The sequence below is a fragment of the Haliotis rubra genome, unplaced genomic scaffold (genome assembly GCF_003918875.1).
Source record: "Haliotis rubra isolate DU_JTF1 unplaced genomic scaffold, ASM391887v1 Scf987, whole genome shotgun sequence".
NCBI lineage: Eukaryota > Metazoa > Mollusca > Gastropoda > Lepetellida > Haliotidae > Haliotis > Haliotis rubra.
Window position 1 is genome coordinate 239,960 of NW_025767731.1, and position 25,996 is coordinate 265,955.

The 25,996-nt window shown below is 40.8% G+C and overlaps 2 protein-coding genes across 3 annotated transcripts; both read right to left on the minus strand.

Annotated features, from left to right (window-relative positions):
* Nucleotides 1–4,506: 4,506 nt before the first annotated feature.
* LOC124265609 (caffeoyl-CoA O-methyltransferase-like) lies at nt 4,507–8,811 on the minus strand. The gene is made up of 4 exons (XM_046700397.1): nt 8,592–8,811; nt 7,024–7,124; nt 5,689–5,832; nt 4,507–4,825 (listed from the first exon to the last, which is right to left on the minus strand). Exons 1-4 carry the CDS (start codon nt 8,773–8,775, stop codon nt 4,757–4,759), a joined length of 498 nt encoding a protein of 165 aa, XP_046556353.1. The 5' UTR covers nt 8,776–8,811; the 3' UTR covers nt 4,507–4,756.
* A 6,742-nt stretch (nt 8,812–15,553) lies between these two features.
* On the minus strand, nt 15,554–23,300 carry LOC124265608 (O-methyltransferase MdmC-like). Of its 2 annotated transcripts, none has more exons than XM_046700396.1 (6): nt 23,270–23,300; nt 20,106–20,419; nt 17,424–17,633; nt 16,956–17,056; nt 16,659–16,802; nt 15,554–15,779 (listed from the first exon to the last, which is right to left on the minus strand). In XM_046700396.1, the coding sequence occupies exons 2-6, from the start codon at nt 20,413–20,415 to the stop codon at nt 15,717–15,719; spliced, it is 828 nt and encodes a 275-aa protein (XP_046556352.1). In that variant the 5' UTR covers nt 20,416–20,419; nt 23,270–23,300; the 3' UTR covers nt 15,554–15,716. The 2 variants fall into 2 exon arrangements, with proteins under 2 accessions (XP_046556352.1, XP_046556351.1); XM_046700395.1 differs by lacking the exon at nt 23,270–23,300 and adding an exon at nt 22,851–23,005.
* Nucleotides 23,301–25,996: the final 2,696 nt, after the last annotated feature.

A 25,996-nucleotide genomic window follows, 5' to 3' on the forward strand; every position in this document is an offset into this window, starting at 1 on the left:
TGTCAGTTTCTGCCATTTTGATCGTTTTGTTGTCGTCTGCGACACGATGACAGAAGGGAATCACCGCTTGACGTCAGTTTTTTATTTTCTTGAATTTAAGAGTTCCACCGGAAGTTTTCCGTTGCTGGTATTTTCCCATTAGCAACGATGCGCATGTACATCAGCTATGAACTTAAGTTTCTGATCGACTTAACCTCCGACTAAGCTAAGCTTTTGACAAAGTCACTTTATGAATACCAACTTAAGTTTCTGACTTAGGTAAGTGATTTTTTATAAAAACTTAAGAAAAATCTGAGACATTTTTAGTTCATTGACTGCGGTTTAATTCATTATTATTTTCAGAATTCCAATCTATCATATATGGTGGCATTCAAAGAACGAATTCATAGCCAATCCATCAACGATCTTGGTCTACTCAGCAGCAACATCACCACGCACTTGCAAAGGGTACAAGGAGGGAAATACGCTTTTATCACAAGCATGTTAATTGTACCCTTGGTTCATGCTAAGTGCCAGTTAGAAGCCATTGACTCCGGACTGAGCAGTGCTTATACAGCCTTTTATCTACCAAAGTCATCACCATTAAAACATGAGCTACAGAAATCGTAAGTACATTTAGCATACTGACGATGTTCAAGTAAATTCAACAATTTGACAACGAGTTGCGGATATATCTGTTTAACATCAACATGTGTGTTCTTTCTGTTGTCTACAGTACACAACTGATGATGTGTGATTGGTTGCCATTTCACATTGATATATTATATGGTCCACTACTCCAATAATATACTCAAAGGCAAAAGTTTGTGATCAACACATTTGTTTCAAAAAAAATAAGAACATTTTTATAACCCTTTTCGATATTCTTTATAATACACTTAATTCATAACCCAAACAGGGCCCTTTTGGTAGTTTTTGTTTTGCATGCGTTTTTCGTGCTTTGAAGTCCGTGGAAATAAGGTATAAACGTGCCCTTTGAAAAGGGTGGTTCTAATCATTGTCACCCAAATCATTGGTCAGACGTCGACGGGCGCTTCCACGGATATGGAATGTTTGGCTCTATGAGGTACAGGTGTCAAAAATGCATCAATGCTCATGGAGGAAATACACGTTATTGACTGCATGAATTTCGTTTTGAACGTTCTCTCACTGTTACCTCACTAGCATGTGTCCGCCAGAAAAGTTTAAAATGTACCATTTGCAATCCTATTGTGGAATGAATTTCTTGCAATATTGAAAAAAGTCGCATCATAAAAATATCAGTTGTTAATTCACATATCTAGCTTTAAGTCAATCACAATAACATTTGCCTTTGAGTTTATATGTTGTCTTCTGAATTTTAGCGTGTTATAAAGTTTAAACGTTTAATCAGGATGATTATGTGATTGAACATTATCGTTGCTGCCATGAGACCAACACATGCTGCCTAGAATTCCTTGTGTTTTGGGAAACACACAAAACTTTATGGTCAGATTGTGCTGAACTTGCGACATGGCTATTATGTATGATGTGAGTCTCATTGATATTACCTTGCAATAGAACTGATTATGATTCACAAATCTTGATGATTCGGTGTTCAGCAAAACTGTAACATATTTTAACAGTTTCTAAATGTTTGTAAACCACAGCATGTCCCGTCTCAGCGACAATGACATCCTGCAACGAACCTTTCAAGAATGGCTTCGATCTGTCCCAGAAGAGACATGCCGTGTAGAGGATTTCCCAAGTCTGTGTCGCTGATCAAGACTCAGAGTATCTTCTTTGCTGTCGGAATTGGAGTGGGAAGCAGTACATTGATACTGATGGCAGAGATTGTTTGGCATAGGACAAAACATCAAATCTGTCTGAGATGAAGGAGTTTGGTAACATCAATCTTCATTTCATCAAAATCCAACACTCCTTGTTTAGAACTGGGACATATTTATGATTTACGATGATATGTGATTTTTCATCCAATGTCACTGTTTTTGTCCTTTGGAACTCCGGATTTAATTACAAGCTAGTAGCCGTTGCTTTACTTAATGAATTGGGTCGTCTGATTTTGCGACTGTTTCTGAATCCGCTAGGTATAATAGCAATAACATTGAAGTTGGTTTTAATATATTTCCAATCGGGCTGTATAATTCGATCATGATCATCTTTATTCCACGCATTTTAGCGTTCCTAACTGATGCTAACATGGCTTCAATTTCACAATCATTTTAGAATCACTAAGCGCAGATATATCATGCATGTCTTTAGTAAACATTTATGTAGTAAATCTTGTAATGAACCCATTATCTGTATGAAGTCATCGTGTATTTTTAGAAATACAGTTCGCTCTACCCCCATGTAGAGTGTAATAAAGTACTCTTTTGCCCTGAACTATTATAACTAAAGTACGTGGAAGCTTACATACGAGTGCTTTAACGTTCTCAACATACAAGAATGCCTTAACATGTCTAAAATCCACTAGCTTCCTAACATTTGCACATCTGGTTTTCGATTCATACCTCGTTGAACCGAACTATACACACAGTGTCCTTCATCTCAATATATTGTTCATCTTTATGTAACATGTTAATGTCATGAACCTGTAATTCACATGAAGATCTGGGTTTAGAATTAATCTAAAGCAATCCATGCTTGTGGTGAGATCTGACTATCGCCTTAAGGGACTGGGCTGTTATTCTCACTGACCTGGTTAATTCAATCCATCATGTTATAAATGCGTTTGTTTGATGGTCAGGATGTCAATCACGGCATTGCCTGGTCCACATTCACTTACATACAGCCGTCATGTAGCTATAGTCTTAAGTGCAGCTTCAGATTATAAAGACAACCACCTGCATCGATCGGTATCTATATTACACCTACACTCATGTTCCAAAATTGTTTCATTTTTTTTACCATGAGTGGAAGGCGATGAATTTGAAGACGTTTTTATTTCGCGTCGCGTCTCTTGGTAGCGTCAGTTTTTTCCGTCTTTTATAGTTGATATCATTTCCCGTCATCCACGTTCGTGTACGCAATTCCGGAAGTTGATTTGTCGTCTGCTTCGGTGTGAGACATAAACAATACCAACCATGTCCGGGCACGGACAGGAGATGAGTAATGACACAAAACAGGTCATTATCAATATAATAGATGATGGATATAGATCAGCTAGTGTTTCAAGAGTATTAGGCATCCATCCTTCTACTATTTGCAAATTTTTAAGAGATAGCGAGAACGAGAAAATATCGAAAACAGACGTCATTCTAGTAGACCTGCAAAAATCACAGCACGAGGCAGTAATCAACTTTCGAGGATCGTTAAAGTTAATCGCCGGAAATCTTTGGTGGAGTGGGTAAGTGAGTTTAGTTTTACGCCGCACTCAGCAATATTCCAGCCATATGGCGGCGGTCTGTAAATAATCAAATCTGGACCAGACAATCCAGTTATCATCAGCATGAGCATCTTTGGAGGATATTACTCACATTTTTAATCAGTCTGTGCCACAACCTGTTTCAAGAAGAACTGTTCAAAGAAATGTACATTCACTGTGATTTTTTCGACGAGCCGTTTGCAAAAAGCTCGGAATACGTGAGGTGAAAACGTGTGGCGTGGTGTAGAGGAAACATTCTTTGCACTGTTGATAGGGACTGGAAAAAGGTCATCTTTACTGAGTTAAAGTGAGGGGAAACCGATCAGAACGATGGAGGGCGAGTGTCTCGGGTATTTCACTCAGGGAATATGGCGGTCTATGAAGTTGATGATGTAGGGGTGCATTACGTATTACGGTGTAGGCTGTCTGGTGTTCGTCGATGGAAATATGAACAGTGCGAAGTATGTTGATACACTTGACAACTTCTTGTGGTCTGTTGTTGTAAAGCATATACTTGAAAAGCCATGGCTGTTTCAAGATGACAATGCACCAATGCAACGGTACCGTAAAACGGAAACAAGGAAACGCAGGAATGACATTCCTCAGCTACCATGGCCAGCACAGAGTCCAGATTTGAACCCAATCGAAAATATTTTGGCTCATGTTGAAAAACAATGTGATAACAACCTTCTACGATCAGGGACTGGGATACTTGAGGGAGTGTCTCCGGTCCGCTTGGGATGATGAGCTCTTTTCTACATTCAGGGACTTTATGGGTCGCTACCTAAGCGTTTGCAAGTACTGATCTCAGTGGCACACATAACAAAATACTAAAGCAACAGGACACCAATAAGGTAAGCAATGCATTCTTTATTATCCATAACCAGACGCCACCGAAATGTTCTGCAATCTTGAAAATTGAGACAATTTTGGCACATGTGTGTACATATATTCATCGCAGCATATTCCGCTACACTATTCATGTTAAATGTGTATAAGTGACGAACCCGGATGAACGTGCCCACCGGATCTAGGGATTGCACGTGTTGTACTCTGCGTTCCATAAGTCCCGTAGTATTGTAATGGTGCTTGGTGATATATGGAGAAACTGGCTATGACAGGAGACGAGTCCCATTGATATGTGGTTGTAGAGGCTGTTTGTGATGATTGTAAAACTACCGAGTGCATCTACAGAGTGTAAAGTAGAGTTTCCGGTCCTTTCGTTGTTGACAAAAATGGAGGAATTTCGGGATGGAATTGTGTTACGTTGTGACTTTCAAACAGAAGCAGCAAGTTGTCCACAAAGCACTAAGATGATCATAAGTCACTAAGGTAACCTTAGTGCAATGTTAAGAATGGGAGTTAAGGTTAACCTTAGTAAAGGTTGCTTCGTGAAAGGAGCCTTTGGTCTTAGTGTGGTCCCGTCACATCCTTCACTCGGCGTACCAGCAGTATGCCATCTCGCACTGGTAACAGTACCTAGTAAAGAACATTCGTATTGTTTGGCATAGTTATATACCAGTTATATATGTCATGCCTCCGAACAGACATTTCTTTCACCTTTTACGTACGCTTCTTTCAACGCAATGGATTTTAGCGGCTGTTCTTCTTGCATGAATTACCCCCCTTACTTGTTCAATTTCCGTTTCCTATTGCACATGTTTTCTGTCAGGCATTAGTACCATCTTCACAAATCTCCCCCGGCTCAAACTAATACTTGGAAAGGAGTTTTACCGTTTTCGTAACACTACATGAAGACGAAAAGCTGAGATATGAAATGACTGAACTGAGAAACGTCGTTTATATTGAGTCAGGATATTCTACATTTCGTGGACAGGGTTAATTCAGTTCATATTAAACATATTTTATAACAGCTTCTTTCCAATCATTAAGCTAACTTCATACACCCGAATAAAATTAAACGAAGCATCCCGAAATCATGCCTTCTCTTATTCTGTCAGTTATCCGTTCCCCGAATATATCACTATTAATAAGCACAAAAGACATTAGTCCATAGTTCTGATTGGAATGTTGGGAATTGAAGCCCCCAATATATACCTCAGCATTTCACCCATAAAGTAAATATAACTTTATTTGCCAAAGTACCTCGAGCATTACAACTAATGTCAGATTTATAATGATGTATACAAACGAAACTTGACTTAACATTCGAAACATGTACATACTTACTGGAAACATGATCATATGATTATAATGAAACAGAAAGCATAAGATCCAAACAGAACGTTTACTGCCCTAAAATTGACATCCCATAGCATTTTAAACATATCAGTTTATGAGTTTAAATAAATAAAACGCCCTTTGCTTTAAGCTATTCTTACCCTTCTGACCCTCGAGTCATTCCCCACGAGCCTGTTCAGGGCATCAACAGGGACGTCAGTATCAAGATATGTAAGGCCACTAAGAAGAGCGTTGTCGAAGGCGATCGTCCCGTGAGCCGCAAGAAGATCGTGATCCATGATGGTCTGACAAAAACAGCACATACATGTCAACGGTTTGTCAAGGTATTACATTCATACTGACTCCTTGTTCTTATTTACAGACACCTAACAATCGTATTAACCTAATAACGCGAGACAAATCGGGGATGTGAAGAGATGGTGTTCTCATGGTATTCCGGGAAAGTTTCAGACCTTTGGCATTCGTAAAATCGGCGTTAGGCCCATTGACTACAGACGAGTACCTGCTTGAACTAAGAGCAAGATTGAAAGATCTATCATCACAGATGGCTTAGAGATTTCATTGTGGGCAGTAGCAGCAACTTCTGAAAGCGCAACTGATATGCCATCGGTAGAATGGTGGTGTGAGCTGACCCGCCTTGAGCTATGGGACAGACCATATCCATTTTGATGGTAACTAATGAGTTGGTTAACGTGATGAGGGTTTGAATCCTGTCTTGGTCGCCGCGTAGGTTTTGTCGTTAGCTCGCCAGCTCACATAAACTCGCCAGTCAGTTAATATTTGGAAGCAAATCTGGGTATTCCCTGGGCCAACTAAATGTAGTGACGTCAGTGTAGATTGAACATACAAGGTGAACATGGACAAAGTCCAAATGTCCTATAACGCTGCAAGGAACGGTGGGGTAGCCTCGTGGTTAAAGCGTTGGCTCGTCACGCTGAAGACCCGGGTTCGCTTCCCCACATGGATAGAATGTGTGAAGCCAATTTCTGGTGTCCCCCGTCGTGATATTGTTGGAATATTGCTAAAATCTGCATTACACCATACGCACTCACTCACTCACTTTGACGCTGCAAAACAATAATTGAGCTCTACAAGAGGTGCGGCCACCGTCAAAGCCGAGTTTTGTGCCCAGACGATGTCAAGAAGTTGTCTCGTTCTACGAAGGTTAAAGGCGATAGCGTTCATTGATTCACGTTACGGTCAAACTTGAACCTCATGCCACGTTACTGTCCACCTGTTTATATTATAATACAGTAGTTATGTACAGTAAATAAACCAGGTAGATATTCTGGGTTAGAGGTACCTATCAGCTATGCTTGTTGCCAGGGGCGACCAGATGTATCGAGTGGTCAGCTGATTGCCTTCTTTTCTTGGTTCCTGAGCGTGGATTCTTGACAGGGTCCTGCCAATCAAACACCAATGGATATAAAGTATCAAACACCATGACAAAACAACACAGTGTCATCGTTACTCACATTGTAATACGTTACGTAGTTGTCTTTATCTGCGTCCACGAAGATGAAGTCAAATGTTTGTCCTTCCTTCGCCATATTCAGCATCGTATCGTTGGCGTTACCTGGAACATTTGACCCGTGAAGATCCGGGTTAAGTGATCTTCAGTAACCGATGCTTTCCGTAAGAGGCGACTAATGGGATCGGATGGTCAGGCTCGCTGACGTGGTTGACACATGTCATCGTATCCCAGTGGCGTAGGTCGATGCTGATGCTGTTGATCACTGGATTGTCTGGTCCAGATTCGATTATTTACAGACCGCCGCCATATAGCTGACATATTGCTGAGTGCGGCGTAAAACTAAATGCAATCACTTACCTGGAACATTATTCACAATATTGATGAAATACTTTCAAAGCGTCGTTATATTTTGTGTGTCACAACCCCATGATATTTACAGTTTTGTGCCCTAAACCAATCAACTACCACGGTCAAAAGTGAGACACCATGCGAGTTTAACATTCAGTACTACATCTTTCGAGTCACACATGTAAAATATGTCACACGTTTAGATGAACAACATCAGTTCTCACATTTATTGACATGTATCTATCTTACAGACTGAACCAATGAATAACACTTACTAACACGGCGATGAAGCTGAATCTTTGCTTGTTCTAAACAAGCTCGTCATAAATGTTGTATAGCAGTATGTTGCTTAGAATTAATGTGCACGAAACTATATTTTGTCTTTATTTCTTATATTAAGACCGTTTGCCTTTGAGTATAAGTTATAATTGCTTTAGATACATAAAAGACATCCAATTAGAAGTTGCATTAGATGCCCCAATAGGCATCCAATTAGAAATTGCAGCATGAAGTTGATTTCAATAGGATGTTAACTCTCTCCTGTTAAAAGTGCCTCGTTTGCTGAATCACTGTACCTGTGTATGTTGAGAGTGTTATGATAAAGATCCCCCGTAATACACGGTTTATAGTCTGCTCTATTGGCCATATGAACCGTTAACTAACCGAACTGAATAATGGTAAGAGAATTTATAATTGTTCATGGGTATAGTAAGCGTTTGATGTGTTAACTAATGTGTGTTTCAATGCAGGTTCTGAGCGCCCTGTCAGTGACTTCATCCACTATGTATTAGACAAATAATAACAGTTTCGCGCATATACGTATTCATCCTGCACTGAGAAATGTGTGTATATGCTGAATACTAGACATCGGTTTACCTGTAATTAGCCCCACTGATTATTAAAGAGATTACTCATTACACATTGATTAATGGGGAAGTGTATCTTTACATACAGGAAAAAAACAACAACATTATGTACATGTAGATTATGAATTAATATCAAATAGTGTTGACACCGGGTGTTCACTTAACGGAAAGCGTATGCTGCGCCACATTTGCAAATTTGTTGCAAATACACTCAGTCTGGCGAAACGATGCCCCTGTGACATAAACATATTTGATGAGCAGCCCGATTGTACCCTCAAAATGTTGAAGTGAATATAGACACCGAAGAAATCCCTCTCGTCCTGACATAATGAATTATATTCCGAAACAAACTCACCTATTCTAATGTCAATCTTATTTCCGTGAGGAGATTTGTCGAACTCCTTCCGACTGATTTTCTCAAGGTAGTGCTCAACGTCGCAGGTGACCACCATCCCGTCTGGGGGCAACGCTTCCGCCATTGCCAGGGCGCTGTATCCGGTAAACATACCAATGTCAAGGACACGCTTCGCCTGTTGCATGTTCACAAGAAACTTGAGGAATTCACCTTAAACAGAGCAGTTATTCTCCAGTCAAGTCCTCACATAATACTATGCCTGACTATTAAGTTCAGAAGAAGAAGGGCACCCACGACAACACAACAGTCCACAACATGATCAAAGCCTAAAGAGTAAAGAATTAACATATTCTATTTATTCCGAGGATGAATAAAGTGCTTGATCCATCTTCTGTAGCTGTCACAAAATGTTCTTACGATAAGAATAAGGATATCTACATATCCGAATAAAATAATGACATCCATAAAAATATAATTAGTTACATGATGACCAATGTGAAAAGGTCATAGAATTTTCCGTCAGATTATACCAAGGAATTGAATAGAGGCAAACTAAAATCAAGCTGACTAATAGATGGGAAGTCAACTGTAAAATCAGAAATTCCCGTCACAGGGAATCTAGGCTAGTCGTACCTCGTCACCATACACGAGCTGCATATCAGAGTTGTGTTTTCCTGGTCACACCCATAAGGTAATGGCACATTTAGTACATATTAGAAGGACGGTTTCTGTAACCAGCAGACGAATATAACACCGTCATGACAAGGTGTGAGTGATTACACAATGCCATTTAAAACGTGGTCAAATGTAACATATTATTAGTGAGTGAGTGAGTTAAAATTTAACGTCACCGGCAGTATTTGATTCATATAGTTACGAGAAAGGTTTTCCATACACAATTAATATATGTTGTTAAATGACCAGTCATCGAAGGACTGTAAAATAACTAGAGTATCACAGATGGCGTTTAAATGTTATATTTAGGATTAAATTTTATTAGTAAAGTACAGATTTTAGTACTTTTGTGTAGTGTAATCCCAAATATGACATATGTTACATTTGACCACTTTCTAAATGGCATTGTGTAATCATAGCCTTCGGTCGTGGGAGCCGTGCCAATTTACACTTATCAGAGGGGACCATAAAGTCCACAGTCTAGCCTACCAGTTGTCCGACTTCCATTTTGTGAGAGGCGCGGTGGCTGAGCGGGTTAGGGTGCTGACTTTGTGTGCTAACGATATGGTGCCTGACTCTGAGGGTGCGGGTTCGAATCCCAGTTGGCACTCAATCCAACAAAGGTACTACAATCTGTACTTTACTAAGAAAGTGTTATCCCAAATATAACATATGTTATATAGGAGTGAGTGAGTTTAGTTTTACGCCTCCTTCAGAACATTCCAGCTATACAGCAACGGTCTGTAAATAATCGAGTCTGGGCCAGACAATCCAGTGATAACCTAATTAAACGTTTCAAACCATTTAAAGACTACCAGTGTCGTCTTAATCGTCGCAATGCACTCTGTAAAATTTTATATCTAAGGCGAGCTAGTATCGATTTAAAAAAGAGATTTGTCGCGTTATTTTTAGACTCACTTAAAACATTCACTATATGTTATGTAATACTATATGGTTACATCGAAGATTGATTTCTCCACTAACTTGGGGGAACCAACTGCAAACTTTATGCAGATGAATTGCACGAGGACCATGCATCAAATTGTTGATAGCATGTGCAAATATCTTGCATGTGAACAGCTGCGTTGTGTTTTGTTAAGAATTCACCAATTTTCACTGATTTTCATCATTTATTGAACTGATGACAATAATCTTTTCAACGTTACGAATTTGTTTACAATACATCAGTTCATGTGTAAACAGTACTCTTAAACAGTATGGAATATTTTGCAAAATTTAGTTTAGAACAGTTGCCTGAAGTAAGTGGCTATATTTACACTAGTGAGTGTAAACTTTCGATGAAAAGTATATGTTTATCCGAGTGGAATGTCGTTACATATTCAGCTGACACACCATGACATAACCTAAACACTGTTTCATTTGACGTTGAACCACCTCGCTTAGTTAGCCACACACTTACCTTCAGCTTTGCCTGTGAGCATGCCATTCCCCTTTGGCTTCTCCAGGCCATGTCTCAGTTTGGCTGTGGTCCAGTCAGATGCCTCTGTATACAAGCGGATCTCCTCAAGGGTAGCACTCTCAGGAGAACAATGGGTGTCCAGATATTCCTCCCGAGCTTTCATGATGGCTACTATCGTATTGATTCGTTCTATGATGGCTTCACGCGAGTTTTCATCTTCCGGTAGGTCCAGGATATCACGCAACTTCCGGTAAACAGGGTCTCGGAACATAGGACCATATTTGTCAGAGAGATCGGCACAACCACAGAAATAAGGACACATTATATATTGAAATACAAATCTGGAAAAAAAGAATTTTCATCATGTTCATACATTGAGGGAAACTAGTTCATACTGTTTCAACATTTACTGGTTGCTGGTCATATTTAGGACCTTATTTGAAAACGGGGCCAATCATAATCATCTCTACAGTATATGTTCACCATTCTCACATGTGTTACTGAATATCAAGGAGCAATGGGGTAGCCTAGTGGTTAAAGCGTTCGCCCGTCACGCTGAAGAATCGGGTTCGATTCCCCACATGGGTACAATGATGAAGCCCATTTCTGGTGTCCCCCGCCGTGATATTGTTGGAATATTGCTAAAAGCGGCGTTAAACCATGCTCACTCACTCACTCACATGTAATACAAACCAAATAAGCGAGTGATCGATGAACAGGAGAAAAGTCCAGTCAGAGAATTGGGAAATACGTGTGTTGTGTGGATGTATAGAGAATCCTATGCTTATAAGTGAAAAACGTCTGGGAAATAGGTTTGTTTCACAACAAGGTCTTTTCAGATAATGAGTATCAAATGACTATATCTATTATCCCAAGTGAAACGAGAGGCGACGCGAAACTGATAGATTATTCTTTCTGCAGGAGTGAGCACAACTAAACAAGTTTCATTTCATTAAATCCGCTCTTTTATTTGTTAATCTATTCCTGGAATCTGCTCGTCTGTGTTCACTGTCGTGATGCAGTTAGGGGTGGGGTGGGTGGGGGCAGGTCATTTGTTCATTCTCTCATTCATATGTTTAGTGATAAACGTCATCTGGAATTGGTACTCATATATACATTGTCATTGTACGAACACTGTTCATGATGTAAATCCACAAAATGTATGGATGCTACTGAAGCTTAATGCCGAAAGTATATATGGATATAGCCATATATGATGGTCTTTACCACGGCTGCCGATGCTGTAGAGTTGTTGGAAGAGTGAGTGAGTATGGTTTTACTCCACTTTTAGGCATATTCCAGGAATATCATACCCCTGAAATTGGTTTTACACATTGTCCTAATGTGTGGAATACAACACGGGTCTTCGCCGTGACGAGCAAACGCTTTAACTACTGAGCTACCAGGCCGCCCCACAAATAGGAAAACATGGCTGAAGAAATAGCATTAACGTTTGTGTTTATAGAACTGTCAAACACTAACCAAATACACTTCACATTTTGTACATGTACATATTGTACCCTGGTCTTCGGCGTGACCACAAGGCTACCCGGTTACCCGGTTACCCGGCCGCCCCACAAACAGAGAAATAACAGAAGAAATAGCATTAACGTTTGTGTTTATAGTACTGTCAAACACTAACCAAATACACTTCACATATTGTACATGTACATATTATACCCTGGTCTTCGGCGAGACCACTAGGCTACCCGGTTACCCGGCCGCCCCACAAACAGAGAATAACAGAAGAAATAAATGCGTATAAATATCAGTCAAACATTGACCAAATGACCAAATGTACTTTGATGAATGAATGTGAGGAATTGTAAATATGAAGAAACTAAAATAAGTATTCGTATTTTGTTAATATATGTTAAGGGTTACTTACCAACGCCGAGGCACCAAACAAATCCTACACAAAGACTGATTTATCACTAGGAGCATCAAGTCAAATGCAAGGGCCATAGTCCATACCTCCCTTTAATACTTACAATTGTATATGATGACTGTGATATTGATTATGAATGCTTCTCACACGGTCCGCCATACGCTATTTACAACAATGGAATTCATTATGTGCCGAGGGCTCATCCATATTTATGTAATTATATATATCTATCAGTTTCCATGGATATTTTCAGGTTTTAATGACACATATTTTCATTGTGTTGCTATTTCAACTGAGACTGATATATGTGAATACAAACTACCATAGAACCAGCTTGTCCCTTTGTGACAGCGTCAGTGAATAGAATTATTTTTGTCTGCCATACGCAAACATAAGCTCTTCCTTGTGCGGATCCCTGCTAGCATTATCATTCTACATTTTGCAAAATGTTACTAAGGCCCAATACGTAAGAGGCGACGAACGGTATCGGGCAGTCAGGCTCGCTGACTTGGTTGACACATGTCATCGGCTCCCAATTGTGTAGATCGATGCTCATAGTGTTGATCACTGGATAGTTTGGTCCAGACTCGATTATTTACAGACCGCCGCCATATAGCTGGAATATTGCTGAATGTGACGTAAAACTAAATTCATTCACTCACACATTGGATCACCCCACCGGACCTGGCAAGCCATGATGCTTCCACGTGAAGTTCTGCACAAATCGTCGTCTTAAGGCTGTCTTATCATTTTTTCAACCGTTACATGATTTGTGAATTGTGTCACTAGTGTTGGCCACCTCGCCCTTCTGCAAACACCTGGTGTCACTACAAGTATTTCATAGGGAGTCTTGAACATATATACTGGACAAAACTAGTTAGGAATATATGTAAATTTGGAAATTATGAATAATGATCTATTTATTCATTGACACACTGATAAAATATCAATCATAAAAATACCAACATCCCTAACTTATTTTGTCAAGTATATATATACTCTGAATGAAGTCAGTATCTGAGAATCGACTCAACTTTTAGCATAGATTTCGTGGGCTATGGAAACGGTTTTGTCGCTTTTATTTCAGAAACAAGATAGGATATGTATTTTCTATTTTGCAGATCATGTCGGCCGGTATCACATAGTCGAGTTGGTTCGCCTTGCCTTGTACTCTGTTAATCTTGTTAAATCAACTTCATCTCCAACGATTTGATGTTTCGGGAATGGGATTCTCATGAGAAAACTTTATGCGGAAATGTTTTGACTGTTTTTCTGGTACAAATATGTGACCGAAGTTTCTAGAAGACGTCCATTTAATATCACGATTGCATACTTTTCATTTGGGTTTAGGAATAGTAGCTCAACGAAAAGAACATATAGTTATATGAAGTAACCTTCTGACAGAGACTATGTGTTAACACGGAGCCTGAAACGTATAGTATTCCAAAATATATCTAACACAATTAAAGCAGCAGCTGTTTATAATCAAAAGAAACGAATGTGACGTGAATAAGTGTATTAACCTGTCATTTCCATGCGCCATATTGATATACGACAGTAACATGAGTGTATATGCGAACTCAGTAACGACGGTCACAGCTGCAACGGCGACTGCGACGGTGACTGCACCTGGAGAACTCCACACCGGTTCAGTTTACATCCTTAGCCGGAGCTTCAGCCTCTATCGGCTTTTGTCCCTAATACCACTTTACTTTTATCGCAGATCACACCTCTCCTCTACTGGCCTCTTGGCTCACAATGTAACCCCGTTCACATGAGTTTTCTCATGCTGATATTAGTACAGACATCACTAAAATGTCTAACCACAACCAAACTCTAGTATGTCCAACATAACATGTACGGGCAAAGCTACTCTTCCAAGAATATGTGTGCACATAAGTCATAACATGCATTATATATGGTGCGATGTGGACGCCACAACTGGTTTGCTTGTGAGTGTAAACTGGTGCAACTAATATTGCTCAGTGCTAGACGATGAATGGTTGTCATTTTTAAAAGGGAATTTCAACATGATCAGCATAGAGTTAACATTTTCAGATTCTGATGCACTCCAAAAGATTTTATTTTGCGCATGCGCAGAATGTTTCGTTTGTTTGTTGTTAACGTCGCAGTCCTTATCCCTTTTCACGGCTATTTTAATCAATCAAAGTTAAAAAACTTAACCCACTCCGAGGTTTTTGCAGAATATTTGTCCCAAAAATAAAAAAAGTTGTTTAACAAACTATCATTAAAATATTGACACAGTTCACTATTTGTTACGAGGGAGTGCAGAGAAAGGGACAGCCAGGTGTTCGATAACGGATGGAGACGGCACAGCACAGGTTAATGAATAAATAACTGTCTGTGAACGTGCTTCTCGAACACCTGGCTGTCCCTTTCTCTGCACTCCTCCCTCGTAACAAACAGTGAACTGTGTCAATATTTTAATGATAGTTTGTTAAACAACTATATTATTTTTAGGACAAAAATTCTGCAAAAACCCCACAGAGTAGGTATGATGTTTTGATTATGATCAGCGTTTCATTGAGTATGTTATGTTTATTGGTTTTCGAGTTTGACTGCAATTCATCGGTCCGCTTTTGAGCCAAACGGACTGTGGGTGAGGTGAAACGTCGTACTTAAGAATAAATCGCTCATATTACGACGTGCATGCGTGTGTATGCGTAGCTGCCTGTACTAGCCCAGACTTAAGCTGATTTTATAGTGCTACCTCACTGGGAAACCATGCCGCAGTTAAGCATGAATACCCCACTCAGACACATTATACTGACTCCGAGCCGACCAGTCCTTGTTGTACCCATTAATGCCGAGCGCCATGCAAAAACCAACAAGTACCACATTTTAACGTCATTTGGTATGACGCGGCCGGGGATTTTTTTATGTGCTAAAAACAACTAATCCCGTTCCTGTTATTTAGACGATTTATCGGGAGTGGTGTGAAAACGAATACACAATACAGAAACAAAGACGATGTTTATTAAGACAACATTTTCAACATACAACAAGCTTATATCCGTACAGAAGAAATTCTGTATGGAATAAAACTTTCTTCCTTGGAATATATACGTAAATTACTAAAGAGCTGATCCTTTCCCCCAATTGGTACAGGCAGCGACGTCCCCTAGACTAGGGTCTCCTCGGCACGGCGGACCAGCAGTACGCCGTCACGGATGGGCACTAGGACCTGCAATTGATGACGTAGCAATTACGTAAAGGGGGAAAGGGTACAGCATGACGTCAGTGGGAAAACATCGAGAGCAACGTCGTCTACACATTTCAGTTTCAGTTTCACACACCAACTGACATATTCGGGAATCGCACACTCAGATTTACAGACACTGCCCACCAGATTGACCCTGTACTTTACTCACCAGAAATGGTCATCACACATTATACCCTCAAAAGGAATGGTCGAACTTGGATTGTCGGTGTGATGAACGAACACCTTAACCATTCAGCCACCCCTTCATGACTTCCGGTTTACACGACAGTGGGAATAAGGGGCAGTGCTGGACCTCAGACATGGTAGATTCACGAAAGTACAGTACAGTTTAAAACTCTGGGTGTCAAAATGTTTACGTTTCTCAAATGTCCCCCTCTATACTCAAGCGGAATGACAACGCTACCAGCCGCTGGCTATTGTGGTTAAGGCTTAATACGTTCGTGCCTTTAGTGATAAAAAAGATGTTATTACTATGTTATTACGTTTACCGCTGTCGTGAGAGTGAATTCCCTGGGGTGCCTCTGGATGCAATTATGTTGGTCTATTCTTTTATTTTGTTGCCTAACGCTTCATATTCTGCTTTATGTTCCAGCAATATGACGGCTTTATGTAACTAATCGAGTCTGGACCAGACATTCCAGTGATTGTCACGAGCATCGAGATCCCGTTACATTCGCATCATATGACAAACATGGGTTGGTGAAGTCCATTTCTTATCAGAATCTTCATGGGTATGTGTCCACCCTAATCTGGTCAGTTCGGTTAATCTTATTGAAAAGGGTCTTCTCTGAAGAACTGGTGAATGTTGATAGAGATTATGTTAGGTGAGCTAGCACGTACCCTTCTGACCCGTGGGTCCTTCTCAACTAGTCTGTTCAGGGCGTCAGTTGGGCCACCTTCGGTCAAGTAGGATCTCCCTCCACGAAAAGCGTTGTCAAAGGCAACCGTGCCATTCGCAGCCAGCAAACCTTGATCCATGATGACCTAAGCGAAACCCATACCTATGAATACATTGGCGGTTATTACATATGCATGGACTATATGAGTATGTTTCAATAAATATTGCCAGATGTTAAGTCACCAAGGAAATGTTCTCATCGTCGTAAGTGTCATTTAACGTCTCAGCTTATGACTCACGTTGTAGTAGTCAACGTAGGATTCTTTGTCTGCGTCCACAAAAATGAAATCAAACTTTTGTCCCTCATCTGCCAGACTAAGCATCGTGTTCTTGGCATGACCTGCAATTGTAGCAACGTCGTCGACGTTGATGACTCGTTCATAAAACATCAGACAATATGATCCTGTTAACTACCAATGCTAAGATTGTCGTATTGGTGTTTGATCCTTCAGTGAAACCGCTCTTTTTTTAGGGCACATTCCTTAACAGACAACTAAGCTCAAATATACTCCCCTCCGAACAACAGACAACCAGTACAAACCCCACCCAAATCTGAGACATATCACAGTATACACACATTCTGATGATGATCGTCTTCCTATTTTCAAACCACGGCAACTCCTATCGGCATTTTGATGACTGTACAAAACAAGCGAAAATCACGGATAACCACGAACTGACTCCGCAAAGAATTGAAAACCACAGACCTATTCTGATGTCGATCTTTTGCCCATGAGGAGACTCGTCCAACTTTTTACGGTTGATTTGCTCCAGGTACTGCTCAGTGTCGCACGTGATCACCACGCCCTCTGGTGGAATAGCTTCCGCCATGGCCAGAGCGCTGTACCCGGTAAACATGCCAACATCCAGAATACGCTTAGCCTGTTGCATGCTTACCAGAAATTTGAGGAATTCCCCTAGCAAGAGGAAAAGTGAGAATAAGTGAAACATCTGCAAAGATAAGAAAACGCACGCACGCACATAAGGGGTGGGGGTTTGGGGTATTTGTTACCTCATAATGACTAAAGTTTACGTCTCCCTCTAATGTCGCTAAGTGTAATGTCATACGTATGATGACGACAGAAATACTTATTGCGCGGCGTCGCCTATGACTACGTGAAGAGCCGAAGGACAATTGTTTATCCTATCATACTGGCACAACTGGCTTTGTTTGGTATGTTAGGAGGTCTTATAACAAACGGAAAAATGAGTCTCATTAACCAATTCAGACAATGACCTACTTTTCAGCCGATCTGAATTTTCTCGTGTGAAAGTGAAAAGAGACACTACAAACAACTATGGTTACACTGAATTCCAATTCCTTGTTTCATAAGAAAATGGCATTTACAAATGAAATTTAATTTAAACTTTAATAAAATTTAGATTTAGATTTTATGGCGAGGTTTAGGCAACTAAGACGTCGCAGACTGCCCCCGTTTCAAGAGGTCGTCCATTGATTCACAATTCATCTGGCTCACTGGTTACACCTGTTATGTGTTTTTTGCGCTTATTCAATGTATTTGTGAAACGTGCACTGTGATTGATATGATAAAATCCTTACGAGACCGCCAAACGTTTCTAGCGGCCGAGCCTCTGGCGATGCATGTGGGCGATGCATGTATCAAGAGCAGACACAATGTTTTTGGAAACCGGATGTTGATTTTGTATTGGATTCTCTTATTAAACTCTGATCATTACGCGCGATAGGCTTGAAGTTTTAGTTTAGTGAGTGAGTGAGTCTAGTTTAACGCCGCACTCAGCAATATTCCAGCTCTATGGGATAGGCTTGAAACTAGACTTTGATATAGGCTAGGGTGAAGAGTAGTCTTTGATATTGGCTAGAGTCAGTGATTGTAGCTTTACGCTGCTTTCAGAAACGTTCCAGCAATATGTCACCATAAATGGGCATTACACATTGTAGCCATGTGGGGAACCGAGCCCGAGTTTTCGGCGTGGCGAGCGAATGCTTGAACACTAAAGTACTGTCGGAAATAGAAAAAAACTCTTTTTTAAGCTGTTACTCTGTATCCCTAAAATTTACACAATTGCAAATAGCATATGTCGAAATAACCCACTTCGGCCTAACTTGGTGTTCAGTGGGATGCGTAATGCGATATCCAGAAAAGCATGTTTACTCGTAAAATCGGGCAAACCTTAAAAAAAAACCGAATAGCTGCTGAAAACAATAGATCAGACTATAGATGGCAATTAGGTCGCTCAGCCAGGTATGACGACGGACCGTCGACTCACCTGGTATGAAATGCACGTGCTGCCTACAGTCACAAGGGGTCATCTCAAAGATATTTTGTGCTTTTTCATGTGTGTTGACTATGTCTCATCTATTGATTAACATCAAACGTGTCTTTCTTTCATATTGTTCCATATAGTTTATGTTGAGATATGTAAAAGAGTATGATACCCGAAAACCATGGAAACGCATCGAAGTATATAGGTGGCATGACCACCCGAAGATCGACAGACTGGATATTATTTGTAAATTGTTATGACGTGCCGTGTACCTCCCCCAGTATAATTGCCCTAAAGGATTATCTTGGGTTAGCTGATATCTCAATCCCCAAGCCCGACCCCATGTTTTGCTTTTGAGACGACCCCTCCTATCTGTTTCTTTTTATAGTGACAGTGAGAGTGCATGGTAGCTACATCCTTAATAGTTTCGGCATAAAAGTTATTATTTTTTACGTCAGCTATCGTTTATAATGAATCTACGTCTAATTTCAAATTGGGCATTTAAAAAGTGTCCTTTGTAATACAATATCGTCGGACACTAATTTGCATAAAGCCATGGTCTGTTCCAAATAAGTCTTTTTGGACTTTGCTCATTTCTGCACTAATTTCCCCTAAATAAAGTCCCTTTTCTCCGTTTCCTATCTCTCTACCACTGACACAGTAGTTAGGCCGAACTTAGATTAACAGATATTTCACACTTTCACATATCAACTACATAAATTGTAGAGGTAAATGAGAAAATGCAGTTTTTTTCTATTTCCGACAGTACTTTAGGCTACCCCACCGGCCCTGAATGAGTGAGTTTAGTTTTACGTCGCAAACTCAGCAATATTCCAGCTTTATGGCGGTGGTCTGAAAATAATCGAGTCTGGACCAGACAATCCAGTGATCAGCAGCATGAGCATCGTACTGCGCAATTAGGAACCGATGACATGTGTCAACCAAGTCAGCGAGCCTGACCATCCGATCCCGTTAGTCGCCTCTTACGACAAGCATAGTCGCCTTTAGTGGCAAGCATGGGTTGCTGAAGACCCATGCTTCCCCGGATCTCCACGGGTCCCACAGGCCCTGATATTGGGTAGAGGGAAACTTTCCTTGGAAGGATGCACATTATATGCAATGTTCCTGACAATCAGGTTTACCTTCCACCTTCCCCGTCATCATCCCGGGCCCCTTCCTGCCACAGAGTCCCTGTTTCTCAGGCTCGGTCCAGTCCTTCTGCTGTGTAAAAATCCTGATCTCCCGCAATGTATCGCGTTCAATGGAACAGTGCTTGTCAATGTACAGCTCACGTCGTTCGGCTATTCCGATTGCCTCCCCCAGTTCCTTTGTTATAGCTTCGTCAATGTTCTTCTCCTCCGCAAGGTCATGTACTTCACGCAGCTTCCGGTATACAGGGTCTCTACCACCTAGAGGTGCGTCCTTCCGAGGGGAACCCTTGTTAGACATCATCAGTCTATACAGAAAAGATGAATCAAAACACAGTGACGTGGTGTTAATAATAATAATATATAATGTCTGGACTATCCTCAGAAACAGAGTCCATTGGGTATAAAGGGCAAACGTAGCTATAACAATTAAATCGACCGCTGGAAGTCAGAGAGGAGAGTCATGAAGGCTTTGATATTGGCTCTTAGCAATATTCCAGCAATATGAAGGCGGGGGACACCAGAAATGAGATTCACATCTTGTGCCGATGTGGGAAAATCGAACCCGGGTCCTCATTGTGACGAGCGGACGCTTTCACTACTAGGCTACCCCGCCGCCCCCTGGAAATCAGATGTGACACCCGGTGTTCCCAAATAGGGAAGCCATGTCCTGTGCTGCCCATAGCCTCCGCCCTGCGCAAATTACCTAAAATAGCAATTTATTACAGGTACTTCTCCCGCAATATGAAGACCAATTCTAACCTGGATCTTCACGGGTTAACAGAACCTCAGTAAATACACATACCTACGCATACCATGAGCACATGATATTTTTGGGTTTTAGATTTTGTTTATTTGCTGCTCTCCGAACTCCACAACATTCCTGATATAGGATGTCAGTCTTTATAAGGAAACGAGGCTTTTCCAGACAATCTAGTGATTGACATCATGAGTATCGTTCTAAGCATTTGTGACACGCTACGATACTTCACCCAAGTAACACAGTCGCACGAAATTCATGATCACATCAAAACCTGATATTGATCGGTTGGACAAAATTTAATAGTGGCAGATGCATTTCCAGCGGAACCTAGTACGTGGAATATTCATCAATGCGAGGCCGACATTAGATGGAGCACAGACATAGATGAATGTGTTCGTTGTTTAAAGGCACTATTTCACACCACACTAGTCTAAAAATAAATAATGTACTTCACTCAATAATACTATCAGTTCTCAGGGAACCTACCATATAACTTATTTTTAAAACAATACGTATTTAGATTACAGTATTAAATAAAAAGTTCGAATGATTTAATGCAACGATGCATTAAATAGACTCTCGCGCCCTCTACCGGCCGAACATTATTTCAAGCGAACCCCATAGTTATGTCCCTTGGAACGCTCATACGAATATCCTACGCACAAATTGTGATTGAAACCAGTTTGGATAACACCGACGTGCGCGTGCGAGAGTTTTAATACAAGGACGAGTGAGTGAGTTCAGTTTTACGCCGCACTCAGCAATATTCGAGCTATATGGCGGCGGTATAATACAAGGGAAATTAAGTCTTATTGAATCAATACGAAGCTAACGTGAGTGCATTTGCCCCAATATATATAATATAGGCCAAAATATTGTCGAAAATATGTGACACTGCGACTTTTAATGCCACATTCAGCAATGTTGCAACTTTATGACGAGAACCAGCACAGATAATTATAAACTATATTAACACCGCATCACTGGGGTGTGTAATGACTCATGAGTATGTAGGGTTTTATGCGGCGTTTAGGTTATTGCAGGGATGCATCAAACATAAACGTCAAACAGTGTACCCTTGTGGGAAATCGAACCGGGCCCTCGGTGTGACGAGGAAACGCGTTAACCAGTCGGCTACTGTAGTGGGAGGGTCATTTTAGATATCGGTGAATTAAGTTGAACTATTCTCTCAAGATTACAGAACTGTATATCGACATTCATGTACGCATGCCCGTGCTTGTACACTTCCGGTTTAATTCCTATAATTGCATTTAGAAAGGACATGGGCACAACATGTTTTAACAAGGAAGCCCCACTATGAACCATCCAACCGAACAGACCACTCTTCATCCCTGTATTGACGTACCTGCGTCATCTCATGTCCCTTGATAAACCCGGACGGAGATCGAACCTTTGACCACTGCATTCTGACAAGATGCTTTATCCACACAACCAAGGAGGCGGTCGCGTATATGTTTGTGTAGCGGATGCATGGATAGCGTAAATGGGGCCTTAGATAGTGCGCAGCGATTGTGTACAGATACGTTGAGTGTGGACTTCAGTCACGTACATGAGTGCAGAAACAAACAGGTCGCAGTAACATATCACGTGACGATCTAGTGAATACCATGCAAGAGAGACGATATATGTAATTTTTTTTTAAAGTGAAGCTCGCCATCCATATACATGTACACAGTTATACAATAACATGCTATTGCAGTAGGAATGATATTTGTTGTATCTCACAATACATATCTAATGCAATCATTTCGCCTTTGACCTACTCACTGTCCTACATCACTTAGTCAGCTTGAGCGCATTGAAACGCGACTTCCATCGACAAGCATACATAGTGACACGCTATGTGAATTTGTGACATAGGTCCGTTAGGACCGCCATAATTACAGTAGGTTTAAAAGCCATATTAGGACCGACAGATACAGATCATTGGCTAATACAAGGCAGAACATACTCACGGTTTGAAGGCTGTTGCGATATTCCTTGAGAAGATAAAGATGAGGGGTGATACAAGGTCAGCTATCTAGCTTAGGCGAGCAGTTTTGTATCGGAGAGCAAACACCAGTCCCTGTTCTCAACAACCCAATTATGTGATCTTGTTATCCTTTGTACATGTCTCGTAAAGTACAGCACTCAAGGTGTGGAAAGATCATATGACTCTCCTTCTAACCAGCTGTCTTACGAGGGCTTCTGGATGAGGTTACAATATTTTTCACTGAAGCTAAATATACAGTCTACTTTAACACAGACACCACTTGTGTTCAGTGTAAACTCCCGAATGTGGAGAACGAGTTCGTAGAGTTAGGTGAAATGAGCAGACGACACCCAACAGACACATACTGATTCATAGTTCATGGTGATTCACACACCTACATACCTTGATCGTTTCGGACGGGTGCCACAAATTCATTTCAGCAGAGATTTCATACCGATGTTCAGTATCCAATCAAATAAATTAACCACTATTTCGTCTTCCTCATCGAATGGTAACCCGTTAAGGCAGACCGTAGACAACTTCTGGCGTGGACGTTAGATGTGTTTGTGGGAAAATAATGCCACTTCTATTTATCAACAGCCACAACTACATTATAATTCATACAAATTAAAATATTCTAAAATATTGAACGACATTTAATATATGGCCTGCTTGGTTGGTTGCTGCGATACTAGACATCGGCAGATGTTACCTGAAGTTAGTTCTGTGACATCTATCATACATTCAATGTACGTTTCTGTAAAGTCGTTAATAATAAAGGCCACTCATGCATATTTATATCCATTATTTAACATTGTGGGTGCTGATGACAACCTTGGACATGTAAATACTTACATGGGCACAGAAGGGGACGGGGAAGGGTTTTTTTCCAGATGAAGTAACTTATATCGTTTATACAATTCAAAATGGTTCAGATAAAGACAGCTGCTATTAAATATTTCCGTTTGTGGAACAAGTTGAGTTGATAAATAACGTGTTTAAACGCCTGTGCGTGCTCGTATTAATCGGTACTAACGCCGATTTAATAGCACCAGCCCACTCCAATACGAGTTTATCCTCACTGTGCAGGCAGCCAGTACAGGATTAGGTTTAGTAATGATGTAATGAGGAAAGGGATCGTCTAATTACTTTGTTGAACTAAACTCAAGAGGGAGAGATTCCAAACTGATAGATCGTCAGACTGATATCAACTCACCAATTATCCATGTTCAGTTAATGTCACTGAATAAACTTCATCTTTTTAACAGCATAATAATACACAGGAAAATGTATTGTCATTCCTTGCCAATATAAATCACATAGTCAAGTCTGACACCAGGCCCATGCCTGCCCTATATCAAGACGATTGAAGAATAAAAGTTAGATTCAACGTTGTGTCACAGGTTTATACTGATACGCCCCCTGGTAATCCCTTTGTTCTGCTATTTGACATGGCTGATTGCTTCAGTAACTATGAATAAATGTGCCTGCACTATGCGGAGATCCTCCCGGTACGATGCGGCAGTTTAAAATGGTTATATTTAACTCAGACACGGTCTTTACTGATCAGTCATTGTTGCATCCTTTCCAAAGTTCTTGGCAGAGTAACAACAATTATCAGCTTTTAATTTCCTCCTGTATGACACGGTCAGGCACCCAACAACCGACTGGGGCGGTCGTTTAACGAACAGAATATAAATCTGCATTGTTGAACTGTTTTGCGACAATATCATTCCGCGTGGAGTGTACACAATTCTATTGAACAGGGCTGCAGGGTCACGTGGAGCATGTGTAGTTTTACGTATACTAGTCAATGTGGCCTTAATATACAGCCAAATGGCCCACAGCAAGCCAGAAAGTGCGCGGATTATAAAGATCCGTTTGTTTTGCAGCAATGAGAGAGTGAGTATGGTTTTACTCCACATTAGCAATATTCCAGTAACATAACGGTTTGGGACACCAGAAATTGGATTCACACACTGTGCCCATGTGGGGGAATCAACTCCGGGTCTTCGGCGTCACGAGCGAGCGCTTTCTCCACAAGGCCACCCCACCGCCCCTGGTTTGCAGTAGCTAACTCAGTATTAAAAGGCTGAGTTTAAGGCCTCTTTGAACTGTATCCCGTATTCCATCACGATGTGTCAGGTTAATGTGGGAGACGAGCATGTGGTTATACTGTGGTCCGTTTACCACCCTGCTGAAACAAGTGACCACGTATGTTGCTTACAAACCGAGACAAATATGCGATCTCGGGTGTCTGGTGTCGCCAAGGGGAATAACTCTGCACATATAACTGTGTTCACGTGTACTTATTAATGACGACACAGTTTCGAATACATACACTGGAGAGACACAAACAGTTGCTGTCAACACAGATTCAGGTGCTACCAATACAATGGTTCTGTCATCCATGAAGTGTAAGAATAATCTCAATCTTTTACAAACCAAAACAACTTTCGGAAATCTAAAAGCCTTTATATTGGGAATGAGGGAGAATGATTTAACTGTATCCTATTGCAATAATCCAGGAATATCACGGGTACACCAGAAACGGGCTTCCCACGTTATACCCATATTGGGAATGGAACAAGGACTTTCAGCGTGACGAACACTTAGGACATCGCGACGTTCACTGTGACGCAATTGCGGCGATGTAGTAGTTAGACATATGCATTTTCTGTATGGTCCCAACAGATTATACTACATACTCCTTGTCAATTCCAGCTGTTCTTCAGCACATACTTTCAAGACATCAGGATCCTAAGCTCTGCTTGCCTGTGAAGATCCGCGCTAGAATTGATCTTCAGTAATCCATGCTTGATCGGGTGGTCAAGTCCACTGACTTGGTTGACACATGTCATCGGTTCCCAATTGTGTAGATCGATGCTCATGTTGTTGATCACTGGATTGTCTGGTCCAGACTCGATTATTTACAGACCGCCGCCATATAGCTGGAATATAGCTGATTGTGACGTAAAACTAAATTCATTCACTCACTCATTGAATCACCCCACCGGACCTGGCAAGCCATGATGCTTCCAAGTGAAGTTCTGCACGTATCGTCGTCTTAAGGCTGTCATATCATTTTTTCAACCGTTACATGATTTGTGAATTGTGTCACTAAAGTAC